Raw genomic sequence first — 20,328 nt, 5'->3', positions numbered from 1 at the left:
TTAAATTTGCTTTGTAACTTATAAAAATAATTAAACTATATTACAAAAACCATAAATCTACTTAATTACAAATTCTTTACTTAGTAATATGCATTTTACAAAAACTTAAACATAAAAGTTATGAAGTAAACATAAAGATATACTATAAAAACTCATGTATTATTTCGGGTATTAGAAGATTGGTATCGGGTATCGGGTATAGGGTATGACCGGGTCCGGGTATTTACAGGTATAAATCGGGTACGGTTCCAGGTACGGGTATTGACATCAAAATGCATATCCTATCCATACCCTACGGGTAGGTCGGTTCCGGTTTCGGGTATAGAATACCCGGGTATAAAAAAAACCTGTTCCGGGTATTTTTTCGGATCCGGTTCCGGGTACGGGTTTTTTGTGCACCTCTATGTGGAAGTGTGGAACCGTGGAGTGAACTAAATGAGGCCAATGGGCCTCACATGCTTAAAACCAAGTAAGCCCATGCAACCCTAACCCAAATGCATAGATGGCATTTAACATGTCATCAGTCAACATATGTTATTTAACTACAAACTCAGGGACCAACTTGCAAGTAGCCAATAGTAAGAGTTGAGTAACATTAGTTTGGCTGGTTGTGTGCATGAGGATGTTATTGTTTGTTTTGTTCATATTACAATTTACAAATTACAAACACACACTTCACATCCACACATCATAAGATTTCCATCTCCTTCTTCATCTCCTCCCCATATTATTATTTATCATACTCTAATTCCAATATCAACAATATTATTCGATCATGGCCACCCCCATGATGATTCAGTCAGCCGGAGTAATGAGTGGCAATCTGTCCTCATCTTCCACTGCTTCTCAGATCTTCCGCCGGAATATGCTTTTAAAGAACACCAACGCCTCCATTGTTCACCGGAAAACATCCCATGTCATCATTGCTGACGGTGAAACAACAACAACAACAACAAGAATAAGAAGAAGAAGAAGAAGAAGACAGACTCCAAGTGTTGTCTGTCCCAAAGCTGTTTCTGATTCTAGTTATTCTCAGACATGTCTTGATCCTGATGCCAGCAAGGTATATATGGATCTCATTTCTCAAACTGGTGGTTGTTTCAATTTTGTAACACCTTTGCCAAATTCCACTATGGGTTTTAGGGGTGTGCATTAAACCCGAAAGAAGATCGACCCGTAATCAAAATAACCCAACCCAAATAAGAACCAACAGTTTGGTTTAATGTTTTTGTAAAACCGAAATTTTGGTCTGGTTTCGCTTTTGCATATAATGTATGCTTAATCGACAAACCGAATTTTTGGATTAATATTTTTAATTTTGAGCGTTAGATTATTTATAAGAATTTAATATACTGTAAGTGTAACCCAAATATTTTTAGGTTAGATGTATAATAATTAATTAATTATTAATTAACCAAACATGTAGGTCCAAGTTCATTATTTTGGGTCAAATTTTTCTGGCCAATAAATTTTAAGACATAATGGTAAACGGAAAAAAAAAACCAAAACAATCCCAAACCGAAACTTGTTTTCAGTTTTTTGGTTTGGCTTGAGCCCAAAACTGACATAAATTGACCAATGCACGCCCCTACATGGTTTATAATGAATACCGGACCTCAAATATCATTAACACGTTTTATACACATTGGTTGTGGATGAGAGGAGAACTCTTCAGTTAAGTGCGCTCAAGTGAGATGTATAGTACCAGGATAAATGACCTCCTGGGAAGTCTCCACTCGATCAACCAAAAACAAATTCATGAGCTTTTTATAGGCAAAGCGAACAATATTGGTTGATCTGAAGTTTCTGATGTTACATATATGATATGATTTGAATGTGTAGAGTGTTCTTGGAATCATTCTTGGTGGTGGAGCAGGGACCAGATTATATCCTCTAACAAAGAAAAGAGCTAAGCCTGCTGTTCCTTTGGGAGCTAATTACAGATTGATAGACATACCTGTCAGCAACTGTTTAAACAGCAATGTAAACAAGATATATGTTCTCACACAATTCAATTCCGCATCACTTAACCGTCATTTATCGCGTGCATACGCAAGCAACATGGGTGGTTACAAGAATGAAGGTTTTGTTGAAGTTCTTGCAGCCCAACAAAGTCCCGAGAATCCCGACTGGTTCCAGGTAATTATTATTAACAATGGCTTAACCGAGTGAGTGAGTTTTAGACTTAGTATGTTTGCTTGATCTATGCGTGTTTTTGCGGATAATCATTAGGGTACAGCTGATGCTGTAAGGCAGTATCTATGGTTGCTTGAAGAACAAAATGTGTTGGAATTTTTAGTTCTTGCTGGTGATCATTTGTATCGTATGGATTATGAGAAGTTTATTCAAGCACATAGGGAGAGTGATGCTGATATAACTGTGGCTGCGTTACCCATGGATGAGAAACGGGCCACTGCGTTCGGTTTGATGAAAATTGACGAGGAAGGTAGGATCATCGAGTTTTCAGAAAAGCCCAAGGGAGACAAATTACAAGCAATGAAGGTATGACGATAGTCAAATTTTATTAGAATAGTCATACAGTTATTGGTGGGCCTCTGAGTTTTCTGCAATGGGTTCTCATATATTTTTTGGGTTAATGATTTAAAATATCTGCTTTAGGTTGATACTACCATTCTCGGGTTGGATGATAAGCGAGCGAAAGAACTGCCGTTTATTGCGAGTATGGGCATATATGTTTTTAGTAAGAATGTAATGTTGGACTTGCTCAGAGAGAAGTTTCCAAAGGCGAATGATTTTGGAAGTGAAGTAATTCCAGGTGCAACATCTATCGGCTTGCGGGTAAGTTGAGATCATGTATTTTTCCTTTTCTTTAAGGTTTGTTATAAACTTGGGGTGTGGATTTTTGACACGACACAAATCTAATACAAAATTCACGGTTGTTTCGTTTGTTTTAGGTGCAAGCTTACCTGTATGATGGTTACTGGGAAGACATTGGTACCATTGAGGCTTTCTATCATGCAAATTTAGGGATCACCAAGAAGCCACTTCCAGATTTCAGGTCAACTTCTCACCTTTTTTTGTCATGCCACTTACCAACTACTTGTTAAACTTTGCAGCATAACAAATTATAAACGTGTCATTCCTCGCTTTGCAGTTTCTATGATCGGTCTGCTCCAATATATACACAACCGCGATACTTACCACCTTCAAAGATGTTGAATGCTGATGTCACAAACAGTGTCATTGGTGAGGGTTGTGTAATCAAGGTACTTAATATATCTTCTGTCTTACTAGAATGCTTTAAGGTTTATGATTTAGGGTTCAGAGTGTAGATTTGTTCTGAGCGGGTCGAACTATTATTTGCCCTGCAGAACTGTAAGATTCATCACTCGGTGATTGGTCTTCGGTCATGCATATCCGAGGGTGCGATTATTGAAGACACTTTGCTCATGGGAGCTGACTACTATGAGGTAGCTAACCAAATATATATTGATTTTTAACTTTACTTTTTTGATGGAAATGAATGATGAGTTGTGTTTATATGGAGCAGACTGACGCAGACAGAAGACTATTGGCGGCAAAGGGCGGGGTAGCTATCGGTATTGGAAAGAATACGCACATCAAGAAAGCGATTATCGACAAAAATGCTCGAATCGGAGATAATGTGAAGGTAAATAATCAGCTAACATAGTTAATAAACTTATGCAGAACTGATGTGCTATATTGTTGAACTTTCAGATTGTAAACATTGATAATGTTGAAGAAACAGCGCGGGAGACTGACGGTTACTTCATTAAGAGCGGTATCGTGACGGTTATCAAAGACGCCTTGATACCAAGTGGTAGGATAATCTGAGACGTCATGTCATTTACTCGTTAAGCCGCTTATTTTCGTTCATGGTACTTGTTTTTTACATGCTATTTTTTAAGATCCGGGTTTGAACCCGATTATACAAAGGATTAAGCTCTCATGGCCTTCAGTTTTTGTTTTTTTTTTTTTTTTATTTGAAAGATTTCAGCCATTGATAGTATATACAAAATGCACACATCAAACACCAACTTGCATACCATGAATCTACTGCTCCTTTACAACAAAATCAACATAATGTGTGGCTAGAATCTAGATTATCTTTTAAGAGGAGACTAACCATCAACACTATGAACAATCAAAGAATATATACCGACTTATTAACCAGAGTTACTTCTTCTCTGTCTACTCAAGGACTCATATTGCAATCTCGCATATACGCCTGATCATAATCCACATACTTGTTCCAGTACCCTCTAAACTTAGGTATCCCTATCTCCAGCCACGGCTTCAAATTTCCGTTGTAGTGGACCACTGCTGCTCTTTCAATGTCCCTCTGGCCCACACTTGGGTTGTACCCGAGCCCAAGCACATGCCATGACTTATTTAACGGGTATACACGATTCCAGAATGTTATCAAACCCGGTGGCAACGTCCCCAGCTTCCAAAGTAGCCTATCGTGATTCTGCATCCAGAAACATAACAAATGATCACGAAACCCGTCAAGATTTAAGTATTTTAGAAACTGATTAATCATTAATGCAGTACTTACCAAATTTTGCCACGAGTGATAAACATCTGTAATGTTTTGTCTCTTCCATTCTTCCAAATCAAATACATTCATTCCATACGCCCACCCACAAGCACGCGGGTCAAAGTTTTTAGCAATCAAGGGATTTGAAAAATTGAGGTAACGGTCAAACCGATGGAAGTTTTCCCCACACGTCTCAACCGCACCGTTCACCTTACCTTTCAGATCAATAGACCAAAGACCACTTATATCCTTCTGAACCACTATATCATCATCCAAGAACACCACTTTTCTCAGCTTTGGAAATACTTCTGGAAGATAAAACCGAAGATGATTCATCATTGACAGATACTTTGGGTTGCGGAACTTCAGATTTGAATCAGATTCGGCCCCCTTATGAGTTTTGAAATAATAATCAATCATGTTCTGAGAAGCTAACTGTTTAAGAACCGGACTGTAACTTGCATTCAGCCATGTGAATTCATCAATGTTCTGAACTTGTATTGTAGCCTTCCTGGGCGGGTTTGCAAGAAACCACATCCTCATTGCAGCATAATTCAGCTTGTCGGTCACAATGTGGAACACGTGTTTTGAAGGATGCTGTCACGTTTACATGTTAACAATCACAACGCATAAAATGCAATCATAAGTTTATAAAAAAAAACATAATCACTCACCTTGGAGTTAGTAACAGTTGAATTGACAACCACAGCTGTAGCTAACACGTTATCAGAAAACAACGCATAATGAAACAGGTTCGGGTCATCAAGATTTTCTTGATTTGGGAAGTGTTGCGATGAAGAATTTAACGAATAATATTCAGTTGTAAGGCGTAAAGGAAGACAATGTAGGCCCTTGGGGATAGTTTTGGCAGTTAAGTGAGTTAAAAACAAGGCTTGTTTTTGATGCACACGTGCTTGTTCTTCTGTTGAGTGAATAATCGCACGCAGTTTCTTTACAACTGCTGTGCAATCATCCTGTAATTGCTTTCCTTTTGCCAACGTTTGATCCATCGCCTTCAGCTTGTCATAGGAACTGAGTTTATAGCAGCATAACCGATTAGTAAATACTAAAATGTAACGGTTTATTTATGGCAGAAAAAATAAATTAAGGGTTACTTTTTTGGTAAATCTGCATCCTTGGTTGCATCACCGAGTGCTCTTTGGACTTCCTTCATGCGTAACCGAAGTTCCCTATTAAATTGAGTGTTTGTTCGTGTTGCCGAAAGAGAAAGGTAAACTCTTGCTCTAATTAACTGATCCTTGAGATACCGAACACGATTATCTACTAAAACATGTTCAATCGGTTTATCACTCTTCGTTTTCACGGGTTCCTTTTTAACAGCTTTCTGAGCCTCAGGTTTAATTTCCTAAAAAAAAATATTAGACATTAACACGAATTAACTCCTCATGTGAAGGAAAACTTTAATTATTATAAATTATATTATAATTGACATTAATGGAAACCAAATCTTGGTATTAAGATGCTGACATAAAGGCACTTTCAAATCAACCACAATTAGTTGCTTGGTAAACATAATTATAATAATTCGATAAGGAACATGCGAGCATGATCATAACAGTGTCAAACAGATCCAAGTCAATAAATTTTGATTAAAGAAATACAGCTAATGCAATGATTGACAGGTCACAAGAGTCATGAATATGACAGCACAACTTACAGATTTAGTGGGCAGCTCATCCACCTTCAACTTGACATTCTCATTGTTTTCAAGTGAATCCACTCTGGTATCATCTTGAGTAACTTGCTTAATAGGGTTGTCTTCAAGTCCCTTTGATTCTGGTGAAAATTGGCATATAAATCACCCATAATAAAGAGAATTAGGGTTAATAAATTAAGAATATTAACCTTCATTAAGCTGTCTGGTTATACTGGAGCTTTCATTATCAGAAAATTGAACAAAATCTTCCATATGAACATCACCTAATGGTTCTTTTAGGGTTACAGATGACTCCTAAAAATCCAAATTAAAACAATAAATAAAATAATATTGATATAGAATGAATGAATCTAGATCTAGCAGTGACCTGAGGAAGCAAATTTAGGGGTCTAACATCTCGATTAACCGACTGCAACAAAAGAACCCTAATTAATTAAACAAAAGAATTAATAATAAAATAAAGAAGTAATGAAAGTTAGTTACAAGTGTGGAAGGCTCCTGGATGAATTCATAAGAAGCTGCAACAAGAATTGAATTAGGTCGACTTTAATAATTAAAAAAAGTAAGTAAGATCTGGAAGTTATTATTATTACAGAAGGTAGTGAGTTTGTCAGTGTAGAGGACAATGGGGGCGAGAACAGTGAGGAAGAGTAAGGCTAGAACTGGCTTTCTCAGCCATAACTTCATCTTCATTTTGTTGTGATGGAAGTAGAAGAAGAAGAAGAAATGAGTTTTATGGTAAACTAAGCAGAAATTGTCGGCGATTAATTTTGTTTGGATGACGACTGCCTTATTCTATTTCTATTGGGTAAATCTTTACTGATTTATGACTACGCGTTTAATTCAAGTAAAGCATATATATATATATATATAATTCAAGCCTTCAAACTAGCCACTTTTTATTATAAATAACTTAACACCAAAGCTGTACGTCTCTACTCATCTAAACTTAACACTTAACTAGTATAGTTTATATTCAATTGAATTAAATACATCTTATCGAACAAGTAAAATTCTTTTATGTAGCAGGTATGTTTCTGACTGCTGAGAATATAAAAACAAAAGTCTGAACTTTTCTATATATTTTATAACATCATATATCTTCACTAGCTTTCGATTACACGGGATTTGTCAAATAAAAAAAATCCATTATATGAAAGAAATGAACAAAATTATAGGTAAAAAAAATAAAATATATAGTACAAACAATAAGAAATCTAAAATCTCAAATTTATAAATTTGATTTTTTTATATACAACATTTGCAAAAATGGTTTTGACCAATTACTCGTGGATAGATATGATAAATGAGATGAGAGATTAGAGAATTAAAAGAAATATTATAACCCATTTCTTAAAACTGTTTTGTCCCATGACCCATGGATATGCCGGATAAATAAGATGAGATATTAGAGAACTGAAAATGAAATGATAACCCAATTGCCAAAATTATTTTGGCTCATGACCAATGAATAGTTAGGATGAATAAGATAATAAATTAGAGAATTAGAAAGGAAATTATAACCCATTTGTCAATTGTAACATCTCGGATTTTTCATATTTGTATTCGTTTAAGTTTAAACCGATTCGGGAACGTAATTCGGATCTTTCGAACTATTTAAAACTTGTATTTATTGGTATTTAACTTGGTTTAAATTATTTTATAATTTCATAATTTTCATTTATGCCAAATAGTTCTTAAAAACCCTTAAAATCAGTTAAAACGGCTAAAAGTCGCATTTATAAAAGTACATGGACTATTTTTGACCCAAATCTCAAAACTTTTGCCCCAAGATAAGTTATATAATATTATAACATGTCCATTTTCTTACCTTAAATATTAAAAACGAATTTTTATTATTAATTGGTTCGATTTTGTTATTAATTGATCATTTTGTTTCCTAATTCGTTTTTAGCATGCAAATCACTTATTTTAGGCATAAATCGGGTGAATGAAGCTCCAAGAAAACTAATACAACTAAAATACATGTCCATGTACATAAACACTTGATCAAGAACGAAATTTACAGCTTATAACATTGATTTAATCACTAAAGACCCATTCGGTTCTTAAACGAGTAAGTTACTATATTTAGATCGATTTAGTGTATCCTATATAAACATATCGATATCATTATTTCTCTACCACAAATCATCCCTAAACCCTAAAACACTACTCTCAGCCGTCACCCTCCTCTGACCCTCCTCAAACTCTTCGGTTTTTGCTTATTGGTTGAAGATACGTTCATAGCCGGTTGACTTTGCATACGTATGGACCTTTGACTCATTGTTTCCGTTGATTCTTTCACTTTCCGGGTAAGTTGTAAACATAGAAATCATTCATATATATATATTCCCTAGTCAATAACCTTCAATCAATTTTGGTGGTTGAAGGGTGTTGACTAGTCAAATCGTTTAAAATTCGTTAAAGAACAAAATAGTCAACTAGTTTGACTTAACGTTTTCTCATACTTCTGGTCGAATTTAACTTTCGGTCCATAAGACTTTTATTCTCATAGCGAAATTTTAAGGCTACTGACCAAAACCCGACTTCTGACTCGCTGTTCGGATTCTGGCCAGTACTAGCTCGCTTAAACGTTTAATTCGACATAACTAGAGTTCTACTCATCCGTTTGGATTGATTCCAGCGGAATTAAGTTCGTTTTTATTTAAAGTTTCATATCACAATGTTTCAGGGTCTGATAAGTTATCTCGTTTGACGCGTATTGGACGACTCGCTTATCCGTTTACTCGTTTATTCTTAATTATACTCGCTTGCCTTTAATCTAAGGTGAGTATTCCACTCCCCTCTTTTACTTATTTTAACCGTTTTGGGGACATATGCGTTCGTAGATATTTTTATATTATATAGTACTCAACCGCAACTGTTTATCCTTTTGTGTTTATCAGTTTGCGTAACTTGCTATTTGCTTACTTGATTTGTTTGAATGCTACTTGCTTACTTCGGCAACCGATGTCCATTTTTATGCAACGGTTTAGTCCTTTCTTGGTAACCAATGTCCATTTATATGGATTGGTTGAGCCCTTTCTTTATGGTTTCTTTCTTTATGGTTTGCTTTCTTTATAGTTGTTTGATTGTTATGTGCTATGGATTATCTGTATATCTCACAGGAACAGTTTGCACTATTACTTATTATTATATAGTGTCTCAAATCTGGTGTTATACTCACTCAACATTGTGTTGACAAAACCTATTGTATTTTTAGCGCATATGCAGGTTATCGTGTGATGTGATTCTCAAGCTTTTATTTGAAGAAAACTTAGGTTGCATGCTAGAGAAGAAGATACAAGAATTAGAATATTTGATTTTGTTTTATTTGATTAAATTTAATTTATGTACTTTGGTTAATTTTGATGTAAATGATTATTTAATTAAATCTAATAGATATTGTCACCTTTAATATTGCATGATAGTACCTTGAGAGCTATGACAATCAGTTCACGCCCCGGCAATTCGCCATAGGTTAGGGTGTGACATCAATATGGTATTGCTCCATAACCCATGGATAGATAGGATGAATGAGAAAAAAGATTAGGCCTAGAATGAAAGTGGGATTGCCACATCATCCTCATTATTTTCTTTTATTAGTATAGTTAGATATCCTAACAAAATAAAATAATTGAAGAGACGTATTCCTTATAAATTTATTCTTAGTCAAAATTGTTCACTTAAACTATTTTCCTATTTGTGATAAAAACTTATTTATGTTAGTGTAATCAAAACATATCAATCCATCTAACTATACTATTAAAGCAATAGACTTTAAGTCCATTTCCTCTCTTCCTATTGGTTGTTAATTAAACCTTCCATGTATATCAATCACTTTTCTAATTTCCGTCTTAATAAAATAAATCAAAAATATATTTAAATAGGATACAATAAATACTCTTTAATGATTCTCTTTCATATTTAATTTAATATGAATCTTGAATCTTTTATAATTATTTTTCAAGTTAATAATTATAATTCATAATTTTGACTCCGGCTAATTAAATTCATTTTGGGGAATTTCTAGACAATTAATTATATTTACGAAATTATCACTACTAAATTTTATCAAGTTTTAACAATTTATTTCATCACATGTAAAATACTCATTTATTTGGACGAGGTATTTACTATTTAACATTTCTTTTCAAATAATTATAAATATCATTAAGCAAACCTTTAGGAATAAAATAATAAGAACCATCCACAAATGTGAATTTCGTGATATATACCGTTATGAAAATTTAAATTTTAAACCTTTTAATAACCTAACAAAAGGAAATATTTAATTATGGAATTTCTATATTCTAATTAATTATTAATTATTATTTGATTAAGTATTTGACTAAGCATCCATAAGGCTTACTATAAGATGGAAATGTTGACCGAGAATAATTATTCATAATTTAGCAATTAATGATTTAAATATGAGGTTGATTTGAAATTACGAATTATTTAATTAGAAATTATTTAATTACGAAATTTGTATATTTTAATTAAAGGTGGTATATCATTTGATTAAGGATTTGATTAAGCATCCTTGTAACATCCCGAAATTTCAAAGTGATATTAATTATATTACTTACTAATAGAGGGAAAGTTTACTCGGCTTGTCAGAAAATAAATAATAGAGTAGGAGTTGGTATGAGTCGGGCTAGTGTTGGATTAATGGAGACGGGTTAAATGAGAATGGGCCTTAGGTCCATGGGATTTCAGGGATATAAATATCCCCTAAACCCAAAAATATCTTCATTTCTGTAACATCCCGAAATTTCCAAAGATAATATTAATTATATTACTTAATAATAGTGGGAAAGTTTACTCGGGTTATCAGGAAATGAATAAAAGAGTAGGAGTTGGTATGGGTCCGGCTAGTGTCGGGTAATGGACGTTGGTTATGGATTTGGATTAATTGAGATGGGTTAAACGAGAATGGGATTTCAGAGATATAAATACCCCCAAAATCCCAAAATATCTTTCATTTTACATCTATTTCTTCACACACTCAAAACACACACATTCTAACCGATCAAGATTCGAAGCCGAGACCCGAGATTTTGTTGATAGATCTGAGTTGGTGAGGTAAGAACAAATCCAACAAAGCTAATATTACTGAAAATGGTTAGGATTGGATGGGTTAACCGGACCCGAAACCCAAACTGCCCAAATCGGACCCCTAAAACGTCGATTTTAGGCCGATTTGATGGTTGGGATTTGTAGGCGCCGATCATACGATTCCGTGGGTACCAAAATCGAGTTATTTGGCTAAGAAACGAAGGATTTATGGGCAAACAGATCTGCAGCGCGATAACTTCGCCTGCAAGATTAAGTTCGCCTGATGAACTTCGCCTTCAAGCGTAACTTCGCCTAAGGATAACTTCGCCTATGGCCAAGTTCGCCTAAGGATAACTTCGCCTAAAGCCAAGTTCGCCTAAGGTTTAACTTCGCCTGAAGCCAAGTTCGCCTAAGGTTTAACTTCGCCTGAAGCCAAGTTCGCCTGAGGTTTAACTTCGCCTGAAGCTAAGTTCGCCTGAGGTTTAACTTCGCCTGAAGCTAAGTTCGCCTGAGGTTTAACTTCGCCTGAAGTGAAGTTCGGTTAGAAAATAAATTATAAAGCGATAAGTTAAAGTAAGCTAATACTAGGCCACCAGATTAGATCAGACGAGTAATGATACGTGTAACTTGTACAGTCAGCCGAGCTCAGATAAAGAAGGGATTTACAGCTACCAGAGGAAGAAGCAGAATTCAGGTGAGTTTCTAGCCCCAATTATGTGTTATGTTTTCGGGGCTGTGTGCATACTCAATATGTTTGTTAATACACTTATCCTAAGAGATAAGTGTATGCCTTAAGTGGATAATGTGAAATGTATGATTGATTGCATGACGGTACGTGAACGATCTTCAGATATTGCACGTACTGTCAGGATGTAAATAAAGATATTAATATTGTATGTAATGTGAGGATGATGTATAAACATTATGAATGGAAGCTTGTCGGTACGTGAACGATCTTCGGATTTTGCACGTATCGTCAAGGGAAGTGATTAGCTCCTTACATGGATATTAAATAATAACTTATAGATAGTGTTTCTTATATGGATATATATAGAGTTCCTTCTATGGAAAGTATAATGTTCCTTCTATGGAAAGTATAGTGTTCCTTCTATGGAAAGTATAGTGTTCCTTCTATGGAAAGTATAGTGTTCCTTCTATGGAAAGTATAATGTTCCTTCTATGGAAAGTATAGTGTTCCTTCTATGGAAAGTATAGTGTTCCTTCTATGGAAAGTATAGTGTTCCTTCTATGGAAAGTATAGTGTTCCTTCTATGGAAAGTATAATGTTCCTTCTATGGAAAGTGTAGTGTTCCTTCTATGGAAAGTATAGTGTTCCTTCTATGGAAAGTATAGTGTTCCTTCTATGGAAAGTATAGTGTTCCTTCTATGGAAAGTATAGGGTTCCTTCTATGGAAAGTATAGGGTTCCTTCTATGGATAGTAAAGTGTTTCTTCTATGGAAAGTATACAGAGTGTTCCTCTTATGGAAATTCTATATAGTATGGTAATGGTAAAGGTTCTTTTAATAGATATTACGTGATGATCCTCCTATGGATATTTATACGAGGTTAAGGTAGAAATATGTGTCTTCGGATACGTTAAGAAATATATGAGAATAAAATTGTATGTTGCCTGATTAACTAGAACTCACTCAGCGTAGCTGACTTTTAGTATGCACGCAGGTGAGCTGATTATAGAGTTAGCATGAGGATGACACACGGCATGGATTGAACGGCTGGCATCTGAAGAAAGAAGTAAAGATGTTTTAAATATAAAGTTTTGTGTTATGGTATCAAAGAAAAGATTTAATGTTTTGTAACAAATGATTGATGTTTTATATTCCGCGAAAAGTTTTAATAAACTCTGATTTGAAGAACTGTGTTTATAAGTAAATCCGACGCTAAAGTAGGGCTACCGGGTTCGGGGCCTTACAAGTTGGTATCAGAGCATAAGTTCGAGAGATTTAAGCATCCTACATGCTTAGACTCTTACAGAAAATGGGATTTAAGTAAGAAAGGAAAGAAGATGCCAGTTCAAGAATGCCATGTGTCGCTCAAGCAAGATCAGTAAAGGTAAAGTGTATGATTAAATGATATATGTTAATGAGAAAGAAAATATATGTGAACAAAAGGGATAGGAATAATTGATTGTTGATTTGACTAATTGCTTAAGTAGAACCAGCACAAATAGACTCATAAAGGGAAGTGTATAGGACACGGAAAGCAACGTGATCAGCTAGTCACAGCTGGCCACTGTTATTACCTGCTAGCCTTGCTATCCTTGTACTAAATAGTTCCTTGAGTGATGATGTTTGTGTTGTCCCTTTAAGAAGAATATGTGGCATGTCACAGCTGTTTTATGTTTAGTAGTTAAAGAGTGTTTTATGTTACAGTTGAACCTATGTTTGTTTAGCAAGCTTGAATGATTTCCTTTTATGTTATGGAGTACTTGAGACTTCTTGTGCTTTTGTATGAACGATCTATGAATTTATCTTGAATGCATGTTGGTTATAATAAATAGTTGTGTGATGGTAAAGCGTCGCCTTAGGAGCTAGCGTTATTATATAAAACAAGGTTCCTCGGGAAGGCGATACGAGACTTGGTACATCGAGGGCTTCATGGACAAGCTACCGTAATAGTTAAGACACATGATCACCGCTCGATGACTACAAGTCAGGAGTAAAAAGGATAACTCAAAAAGCGAAGGCGATTCAATAAAGCGTGTAAATATAAGAAGTTTTCCTTTTATAGGGAATAGGTTAGGTTTCGGGGACGAAACCTCTTTAAGGAGGGAAGACTTGTAACATCCCGAAATTTCCAAAGATAATATTAATTATATTACTTAATAATAGTGGGAAAGTTTACTCGGGTTATCAGGAAATGAATAAAAGAGTAGGAGTTGGTATGGGTCCGGCTAGTGTCGGGTAATGGACGTTGGTTATGGATTTTGATTAATTGAGATGGGTTAAATGAGAATGGGATTTCAGAGATATAAATACCCCCAAAATCCCAAAATATCTTTCCATATTACATCTATTTTTTCACACACTCAAAACACACACATTTTAACCGATCAAGATTCGAAGCCGAGACCCGAGATTTTGTTGATAGATCTGAGTTGGTGAGGTAAGAACAAATCCAACAAAGCTAATATTACTGAAAATGGTTAGGATTGGATGGGTTAACCGGACCCGAAACCCAAACTGCCCAAATCGGACCCCTAAAACGTCGATTTTAGGCCGATTTGATGGTTGGGATTTGTAGGCGCCGATCATACGATTCCGTGGGTACCAAAATCGAGTTATTTGGCTAAGAAACGAATGATTTATGGGCAAACAGATCTGCAGCGCGATAATTTCGCCTGCAAGATTAAGTTCGCCTGATGAACTTCACCTTCAAGCGTAACTTCGCCTTCAAGCGTAACTTCGCCTAAGGATAACTTCGTCTACGGCCAAGTTCGCCTAAGGATAACTTCGCCTAAAGCCAAGTTCGCCTAAGGTTTAACTTCGCCTGAAGCCAAGTTCGCCTAAGGTTTAACTTCGCCTGAAGCCAAGTTCGCCTGAGGTTTAACTTCGCCTGAAGCCAAGTTCGCCTGAGGTTTAACTTCGCCTAAAGCTAAGTTCGCCTGAGGTTTAACTTCGCCTGAAGTGAATTTCGGTTAGAAAATAAATTATAAAGCGATAAGTTAAAGTAAGCTAATACTAGGCCACCAGATTAGATCAGACGAGTAATGATACGTGTAACTTGTACAGTCAGCCGAGCTCAGATAAAGAAGGGATTTACAGCTACCAGAGGAAGAAGCAGAATTCAGGTGAGTTTCTAGCCCCAATTATGTGTTATGTTTTCGGGGCTGTGTGCATACTCAATATGTTTGTTAATACACTTATCCTAAGAGATAAGTGTATGCCTTAAGTGGATAATGTGAAATGTATGATTGATTGCATGACGGTACGTGAACGATCTTCGGATATTGCACGTACTGTCAGGATGTAAATAAAGATATTAATATTGTATGTAATGTGAGGATGATGTATAAACATTATGAATGGAAGCTTGTCGGTACGTGAACGATCTTCGGATTTTGCACGTATCGTCAAGGGAAGTGATTAGCTCCTTACATGGATATTAAATAATAACTTATAGATAGTGTTCCTTATATGGATATATATAGAGTTCCTTCTATGGAAAGTATAATGTTCCTTCTATGGAAAGTATAGTGTTCCTTCTATGGAAAGTATAGTGTTCCTTCTATGGAAAGTATAGTGTTCCTTCTATGGAAAGTATAATGTTCCTTCTATGGAAAGTATAGTGTTCCTTCTATGGAAAGTATAGTGTTCCTTCTATGGAAAGTATAGTGTTCCTTCTATGGAAAGTATAGTGTTCCTTCTATGGAAAGTATAATGTTCCTTCTATGGAAAGTATAGGGTTCCTTCTATGGATAGTAAAGTGTTCCTTCTATGGAAAGTATACAGAGTGTTCCTCTTATGGAAATTCTATATAGTATGGTAATGGTAAAGGTTCTTTTAATAGATATTACGTGATGATCCTCCTATGGATATTTATACGAGGTTAAGGTAGAAATATGTGTCTTCGGATACGTTAAGAAATATATGAGAATAAAATTGTATGTTGCCTGATTAACTAGAACTCACTCAGCGTAGCTGACTTTTAGTATGCACGCAGGTGAGCTGATTATAGAGTTAGCATGAGGATGACACACGGCATGGATTGAACGGCTGGCATCTGAAGAAAGAACTAAAGATGTTTTAAATATAAAGTTTTGTGTTATGGTATCAAAGAAAAGATTTAATGTTTTGTAACAAATGATTGATGTTTTATATTCCGCGAAAAGTTTTAATAAACTCTGATTTGAAGAACTGTGTTTATGAGTAAATCCGAATCTAAAGTAGGGCTACCGGGTTCGGGGCCTTACAATTTCCTTACTTTCTACACACACACTCCAAAAACACACACACCATCTACACCGCCGCCGGGCCGAGGAGAGGAACGGGCAGATCCGAGAGAGAGAGAGAGCGATTAGTGTGTTAACAAGTTAAACGAGATCCAAACAAGCTCAAAAAGGTATGATTCTTGATCTTTGAAGTTTAAAGATCCAAGCTTTTTAGTGTATAAGCGACCGAAAATGGTCGGGAAGCGTAGTGGGTGATATTGAACCATAGCAAGGGTGTTAAAATCGCTCAAAATGCTGGACAGAAACCGAACAGCGGCTGATCTGGACAACTTCGCCTGCAACTCGGCAACTTCGCCTTCAAAGCGATGAACTTCGCCTGCAAGCTAAGTTCGCCTGATGAACTTCGCCTGCAAGCTAAGTTCGCCTGATGGCAACTTCGCTGTAAAGTTAAGTTCGCCTAACTGGTAACTTCGCCTGAGGCCAAGTTCGCCTGATGACAACTTCGCCTGAAGCCAAGTTCGCCTGATGGCAACTTCGCAGTAAAGCTAAGTTCGCCTAGCTGGTAACTTCGCCTAAAGCTAAGTTCGCCTAAGGTTAACTTCGCCTAGAGCTAAGTTCGCCCGAGGGTTAACTTCGCCTAAAGTCAAGTTCGATTAGAAAATAAATTAAAAATCTAATGAAAAATGTGTTAAGACAGTTAATGGAAATAAAATTTTTCCAAGCTGACAAAATAAAATAATTGAAGAGACGTATTCCTTATAAATTTATTCTTAGTCAAAATTGTTCACTTAAACTATTTTCCTATTTGTGATAAAAACTTATTTATGTTAGTGTAATCAAAACATATCAATCCATCTAACTATACTATTAAAGCAATAGACTTTAAGTCCATTTCCTCTCTTCCTATTGGTTGTTAATTAAACCTTCCATGTATATCAATCACTTTTCTAATTTCCGTCTTAATAAAATAAATCAAAAATATATTTAAATAGGATACAATAAATACTCTTTAATGATTCTCTTTCATATTTAATTTAATATGAATCTTGAATCTTTTATAATTATTTTTCAAGTTAATAATTATAATTCATAATTTTGACTCCGGCTAATTAAATTCATTTTGGGGAATTTCTAGACAATTAATTATATTTACGAAATTATCACTACTAAATTTTATCAAGTTTTAACAATTTATTTCATCACATGTAAAATACTCATTTATTTGGACGAGGTATTTACTATTTAACATTTCTTTTCAAATAATTATAAATATCATTAAGCAAACCTTTAGGAATAAAATAATAAGAACCATCCACAAATGTGAATTTCGTGATATATACCGTTATGAAAATTTAAATTTTAAACCTTTTAATAACCTAACAAAAGGAAATATTTAATTATGGAATTTCTATATTCTAATTAATTATTAATTATTATTTGATTAAGTATTTGACTAAGCATCCATAAGGCTTACTATAAGATGGAAATGTTGACCGAGAATAATTATTCATAATTTAGCAATTAATGATTTAAATATGAGGTTGATTTGAAATTACGAATTATTTAATTAGAAATTATTTAATTACGAAATTTGTATATTTTAATTAAAGGTGGTATATCATTTGATTAAGGATTTGATTAAGCATCCTTGTAACATCCCGAAATTTCAAAGTGATATTAATTATATTACTTACTAATAGAGGGAAAGTTTACTCGGCTTGTCAGAAAATAAATAATAGAGTAGGAGTTGGTATGAGTCGGGCTAGTGTTGGATTAATGGAGACGGGTTAAATGAGAATGGGCCTTAGGTCCATGGGATTTCAGGGATATAAATATCCCCTAAACCCAAAAATATCTTCATTTCTGTAACATCCCGAAATTTCCAAAGATAATATTAATTATATTACTTAATAATAGTGGGAAAGTTTACTCGGGTTATCAGGAAATGAATAAAAGAGTAGGAGTTGGTATGGGTCCGGCTAGTGTCGGGTAATGGACGTTGGTTATGGATTTGGATTAATTGAGATGGGTTAAACGAGAATGGGATTTCAGAGATATAAATACCCCCAAAATCCCAAAATATCTTTCATTTTACATCTATTTCTTCACACACTCAAAACACACACATTCTAACCGATCAAGATTCGAAGCCGAGACCCGAGATTTTGTTGATAGATCTGAGTTGGTGAGGTAAGAACAAATCCAACAAAGCTAATATTACTGAAAATGGTTAGGATTGGATGGGTTAACCGGACCCGAAACCCAAACTGCCCAAATTGGACCCCTAAAACGTCGATTTTAGGCCGATTTGATGGTTGGGATTTGTAGGCGCCGATCATACGATTCCGTGGGTACCAAAATCGAGTTATTTGGCTAAGAAACGAAGGATTTATGGGCAAACAGATCTGCAGCGCGATAACTTCGCCTGCAAGATTAAGTTCGCCTGATGAACTTCGCCTTCAAGCGTAACTTCGCCTAAGGATAACTTCGCCTATGGCCAAGTTCGCCTAAGGATAACTTCGCCTAAAGCCAAGTTCGCCTAAGGTTTAACTTCGCCTGAAGCCAAGTTCGCCTAAGGTTTAACTTCGCCTGAAGCCAAGTTCGCCTGAGGTTTAACTTCGCCTGAAGCTAAGTTCTCCTGAGGTTTAACTTCGCCTAAAGCTAAGTTCGCCTGAGGTTTAACTTCGCCTGAAGTGAAGTTCGGTTAGAAAATAAATTATAAAGTGATAAGTTAAAGTAAGCTAATACTAGGCCACCAGATTAGATCAGACGAGTAATGATACGTGTAACTTGTACAGTCAGCCGAGCTCAGATAAAGAAGGGATTTACAGCTACCAGAGGAAGAAGCAGAATTCAGGTGAGTTTCTAGCCCCAATTATGTGTTATGTTTTCGGGGCTGTGTGCATACTCAATATGTTTGTTAATACACTTATCCTAAGAGATAAGTGTATGCCTTAAGTGGATAATGTGAAATGTATGATTGATTGCATGACGGTACGTGAACGATCTTCAGATATTGCACGTACTGTCAGGATGTAAATAAAGATATTAATATTGTATGTAATGTGAGGATGATGTATAAACATTATGAATGGAAGCTTGTCGGTACGTGAACGATCTTCGGATTTTGCACGTATCGTCAAGGGAAGTGATTAGCTCCTTACATGGATATTAAATAATAACTTATAGATAGTGTTCCTTATATGGATATATATAGAGTTCCTTCTATGGAAAGTATAATGTTCCTTCTATGGAAAGTATAGTGTTCCTTCTATGGAAAGTATAGTGTTCCTTCTATGGAAAGTATAGTGTTCCTTCTATGGAAAGTATAATGTTCCTTCTATGGAAAGTATAGTGTTCCTTCTATGGAAAGTATAGTGTTCCTTCTATGGAAAGTATAGTGTTCCTTCTATGGAAAGTATAGTGTTCCTTCTATGGAAAGTATAATGTTCCTTCTATGGAAAGTGTAGTGTTCCTTCTATTGAAAGTATAGTGTTCCTTCTATGGAAAGTATAGTGTTCCTTCTATGGAAAGTATAGTGTTCCTTCTATGGAAAGTATAGGGTTCCTTCTATGGATAGTAAAGTGTTTCTTCTATGGAAAGTATACAGAGTGTTCCTCTTATGGAAATTCTATATAGTATGGTAATGGTAAAGGTTCTTTTAATAGATATTACGTGATGATCCTCCTATGGATATTTATACGAGGTTAAGGTAGAAATATGTGTCTTCGGATACGTTAAGAAATATATGAGAATAAAATTGTATGTTGCCTGATTAACTAGAACTCACTCAGCGTAGCTGACTTTTAGTATGCACGCAGGTGAGCTGATTATAGAGTTAGCATGAGGATGACACACGGCATGGATTGAACGGCTGGCATCTGAAGAAAGAAGTAAAGATGTTTTAAATATAAAGTTTTGTGTTATGGTATCAAAGAAAAGATTTAATGTTTTGTAACAAATGATTGATGTTTTATATTCCGCGAAAAGTTTTAATAAACTCTGATTTGAAGAACTGTGTTTATGAGTAAATCCGACGCTAAAGTAGGGCTACCGGGTTCGGGGCCTTACAAGTTGGTATCAGAGCATAAGTTCGAGAGATTTAAGCATCCTACATGCTTAGACTCTTACAGAAAATGGGATTTAAGTAAGAA

The 20,328-nt window shown here is 35.3% G+C and overlaps 2 protein-coding genes across 2 annotated transcripts; one reads left to right on the top strand and one right to left on the bottom strand.

The window, feature by feature from the left end:
• The first annotated feature begins 775 nt into the window (after nucleotides 1-775).
• LOC143594396 (glucose-1-phosphate adenylyltransferase small subunit, chloroplastic/amyloplastic-like) lies at nucleotides 776-3,950 on the top strand. The gene is made up of 9 exons (XM_077073721.1): nucleotides 776-1,063; nucleotides 1,843-2,139; nucleotides 2,233-2,502; nucleotides 2,620-2,799; nucleotides 2,916-3,019; nucleotides 3,116-3,227; nucleotides 3,333-3,431; nucleotides 3,512-3,631; nucleotides 3,700-3,950. Exons 1-9 carry the CDS (start codon nucleotides 776-778, stop codon nucleotides 3,814-3,816), a joined length of 1,587 nt encoding a protein of 528 aa, XP_076929836.1. The 3' UTR covers nucleotides 3,817-3,950.
• Nucleotides 3,951-4,000: 50 nt separating this feature from the next.
• Nucleotides 4,001-6,902, bottom strand: LOC143594395 (putative galacturonosyltransferase 4). Its single transcript, XM_077073720.1, has 9 exons — nucleotides 6,794-6,902; nucleotides 6,684-6,718; nucleotides 6,568-6,609; nucleotides 6,389-6,494; nucleotides 6,201-6,319; nucleotides 5,638-5,888; nucleotides 5,197-5,554; nucleotides 4,541-5,119; nucleotides 4,001-4,453 (listed from the first exon to the last, which is right to left on the bottom strand). The coding sequence occupies exons 1-9, from the start codon at nucleotides 6,891-6,893 to the stop codon at nucleotides 4,178-4,180; spliced, it is 1,866 nt and encodes a 621-aa protein (XP_076929835.1). The 5' UTR covers nucleotides 6,894-6,902; the 3' UTR covers nucleotides 4,001-4,177.
• Nucleotides 6,903-20,328: the final 13,426 nt, after the last annotated feature.

The sequence above is a fragment of the Bidens hawaiensis genome, unplaced genomic scaffold, assembly GCF_021521415.1.
Source record: "Bidens hawaiensis isolate Kalapana, Puna unplaced genomic scaffold, B.hawaiensis_p1.1 tig00043568_1, whole genome shotgun sequence".
In the NCBI taxonomy this organism is placed as follows: Eukaryota; Viridiplantae; Streptophyta; class Magnoliopsida; order Asterales; family Asteraceae; genus Bidens; species Bidens hawaiensis.
The sequence above is the reverse complement of the archived record's forward strand: the minus strand, read 5'-3'. Positions and strand labels throughout refer to the sequence as shown.

Bases quoted from the DNA above. Each gene is read 5' to 3' on its own strand.
- LOC143594396 (XM_077073721.1), top strand. From the start codon at position 776: ATGGCCACCCCCATGATGATTCAGTCAGCCGGAGTAATGAGTGGCAAT. The intron at 2,503-2,619 runs GTATGACGATAG...TATCTGCTTTAG, and splicing joins ACAAATTACAAGCAATGAAG to GTTGATACTACCATTCTCGG. The intron at 3,228-3,332 runs GTACTTAATATA...TTTGCCCTGCAG, and splicing joins GTGAGGGTTGTGTAATCAAG to AACTGTAAGATTCATCACTC.
- LOC143594395 (XM_077073720.1), bottom strand. From the start codon at position 6,893: ATGAAGATGAAGTTATGGCTGAGAAAGCCAGTTCTAGCCTTACTCTTC. The intron at 5,889-6,200 runs GTAAGTTGTGCT...ATTTTTTTTTAG, and splicing joins ATGAGCTGCCCACTAAATCT to GAAATTAAACCTGAGGCTCA. The intron at 5,555-5,637 runs GTAACCCTTAAT...CTATAAACTCAG, and splicing joins GATGCAGATTTACCAAAAAA to TTCCTATGACAAGCTGAAGG.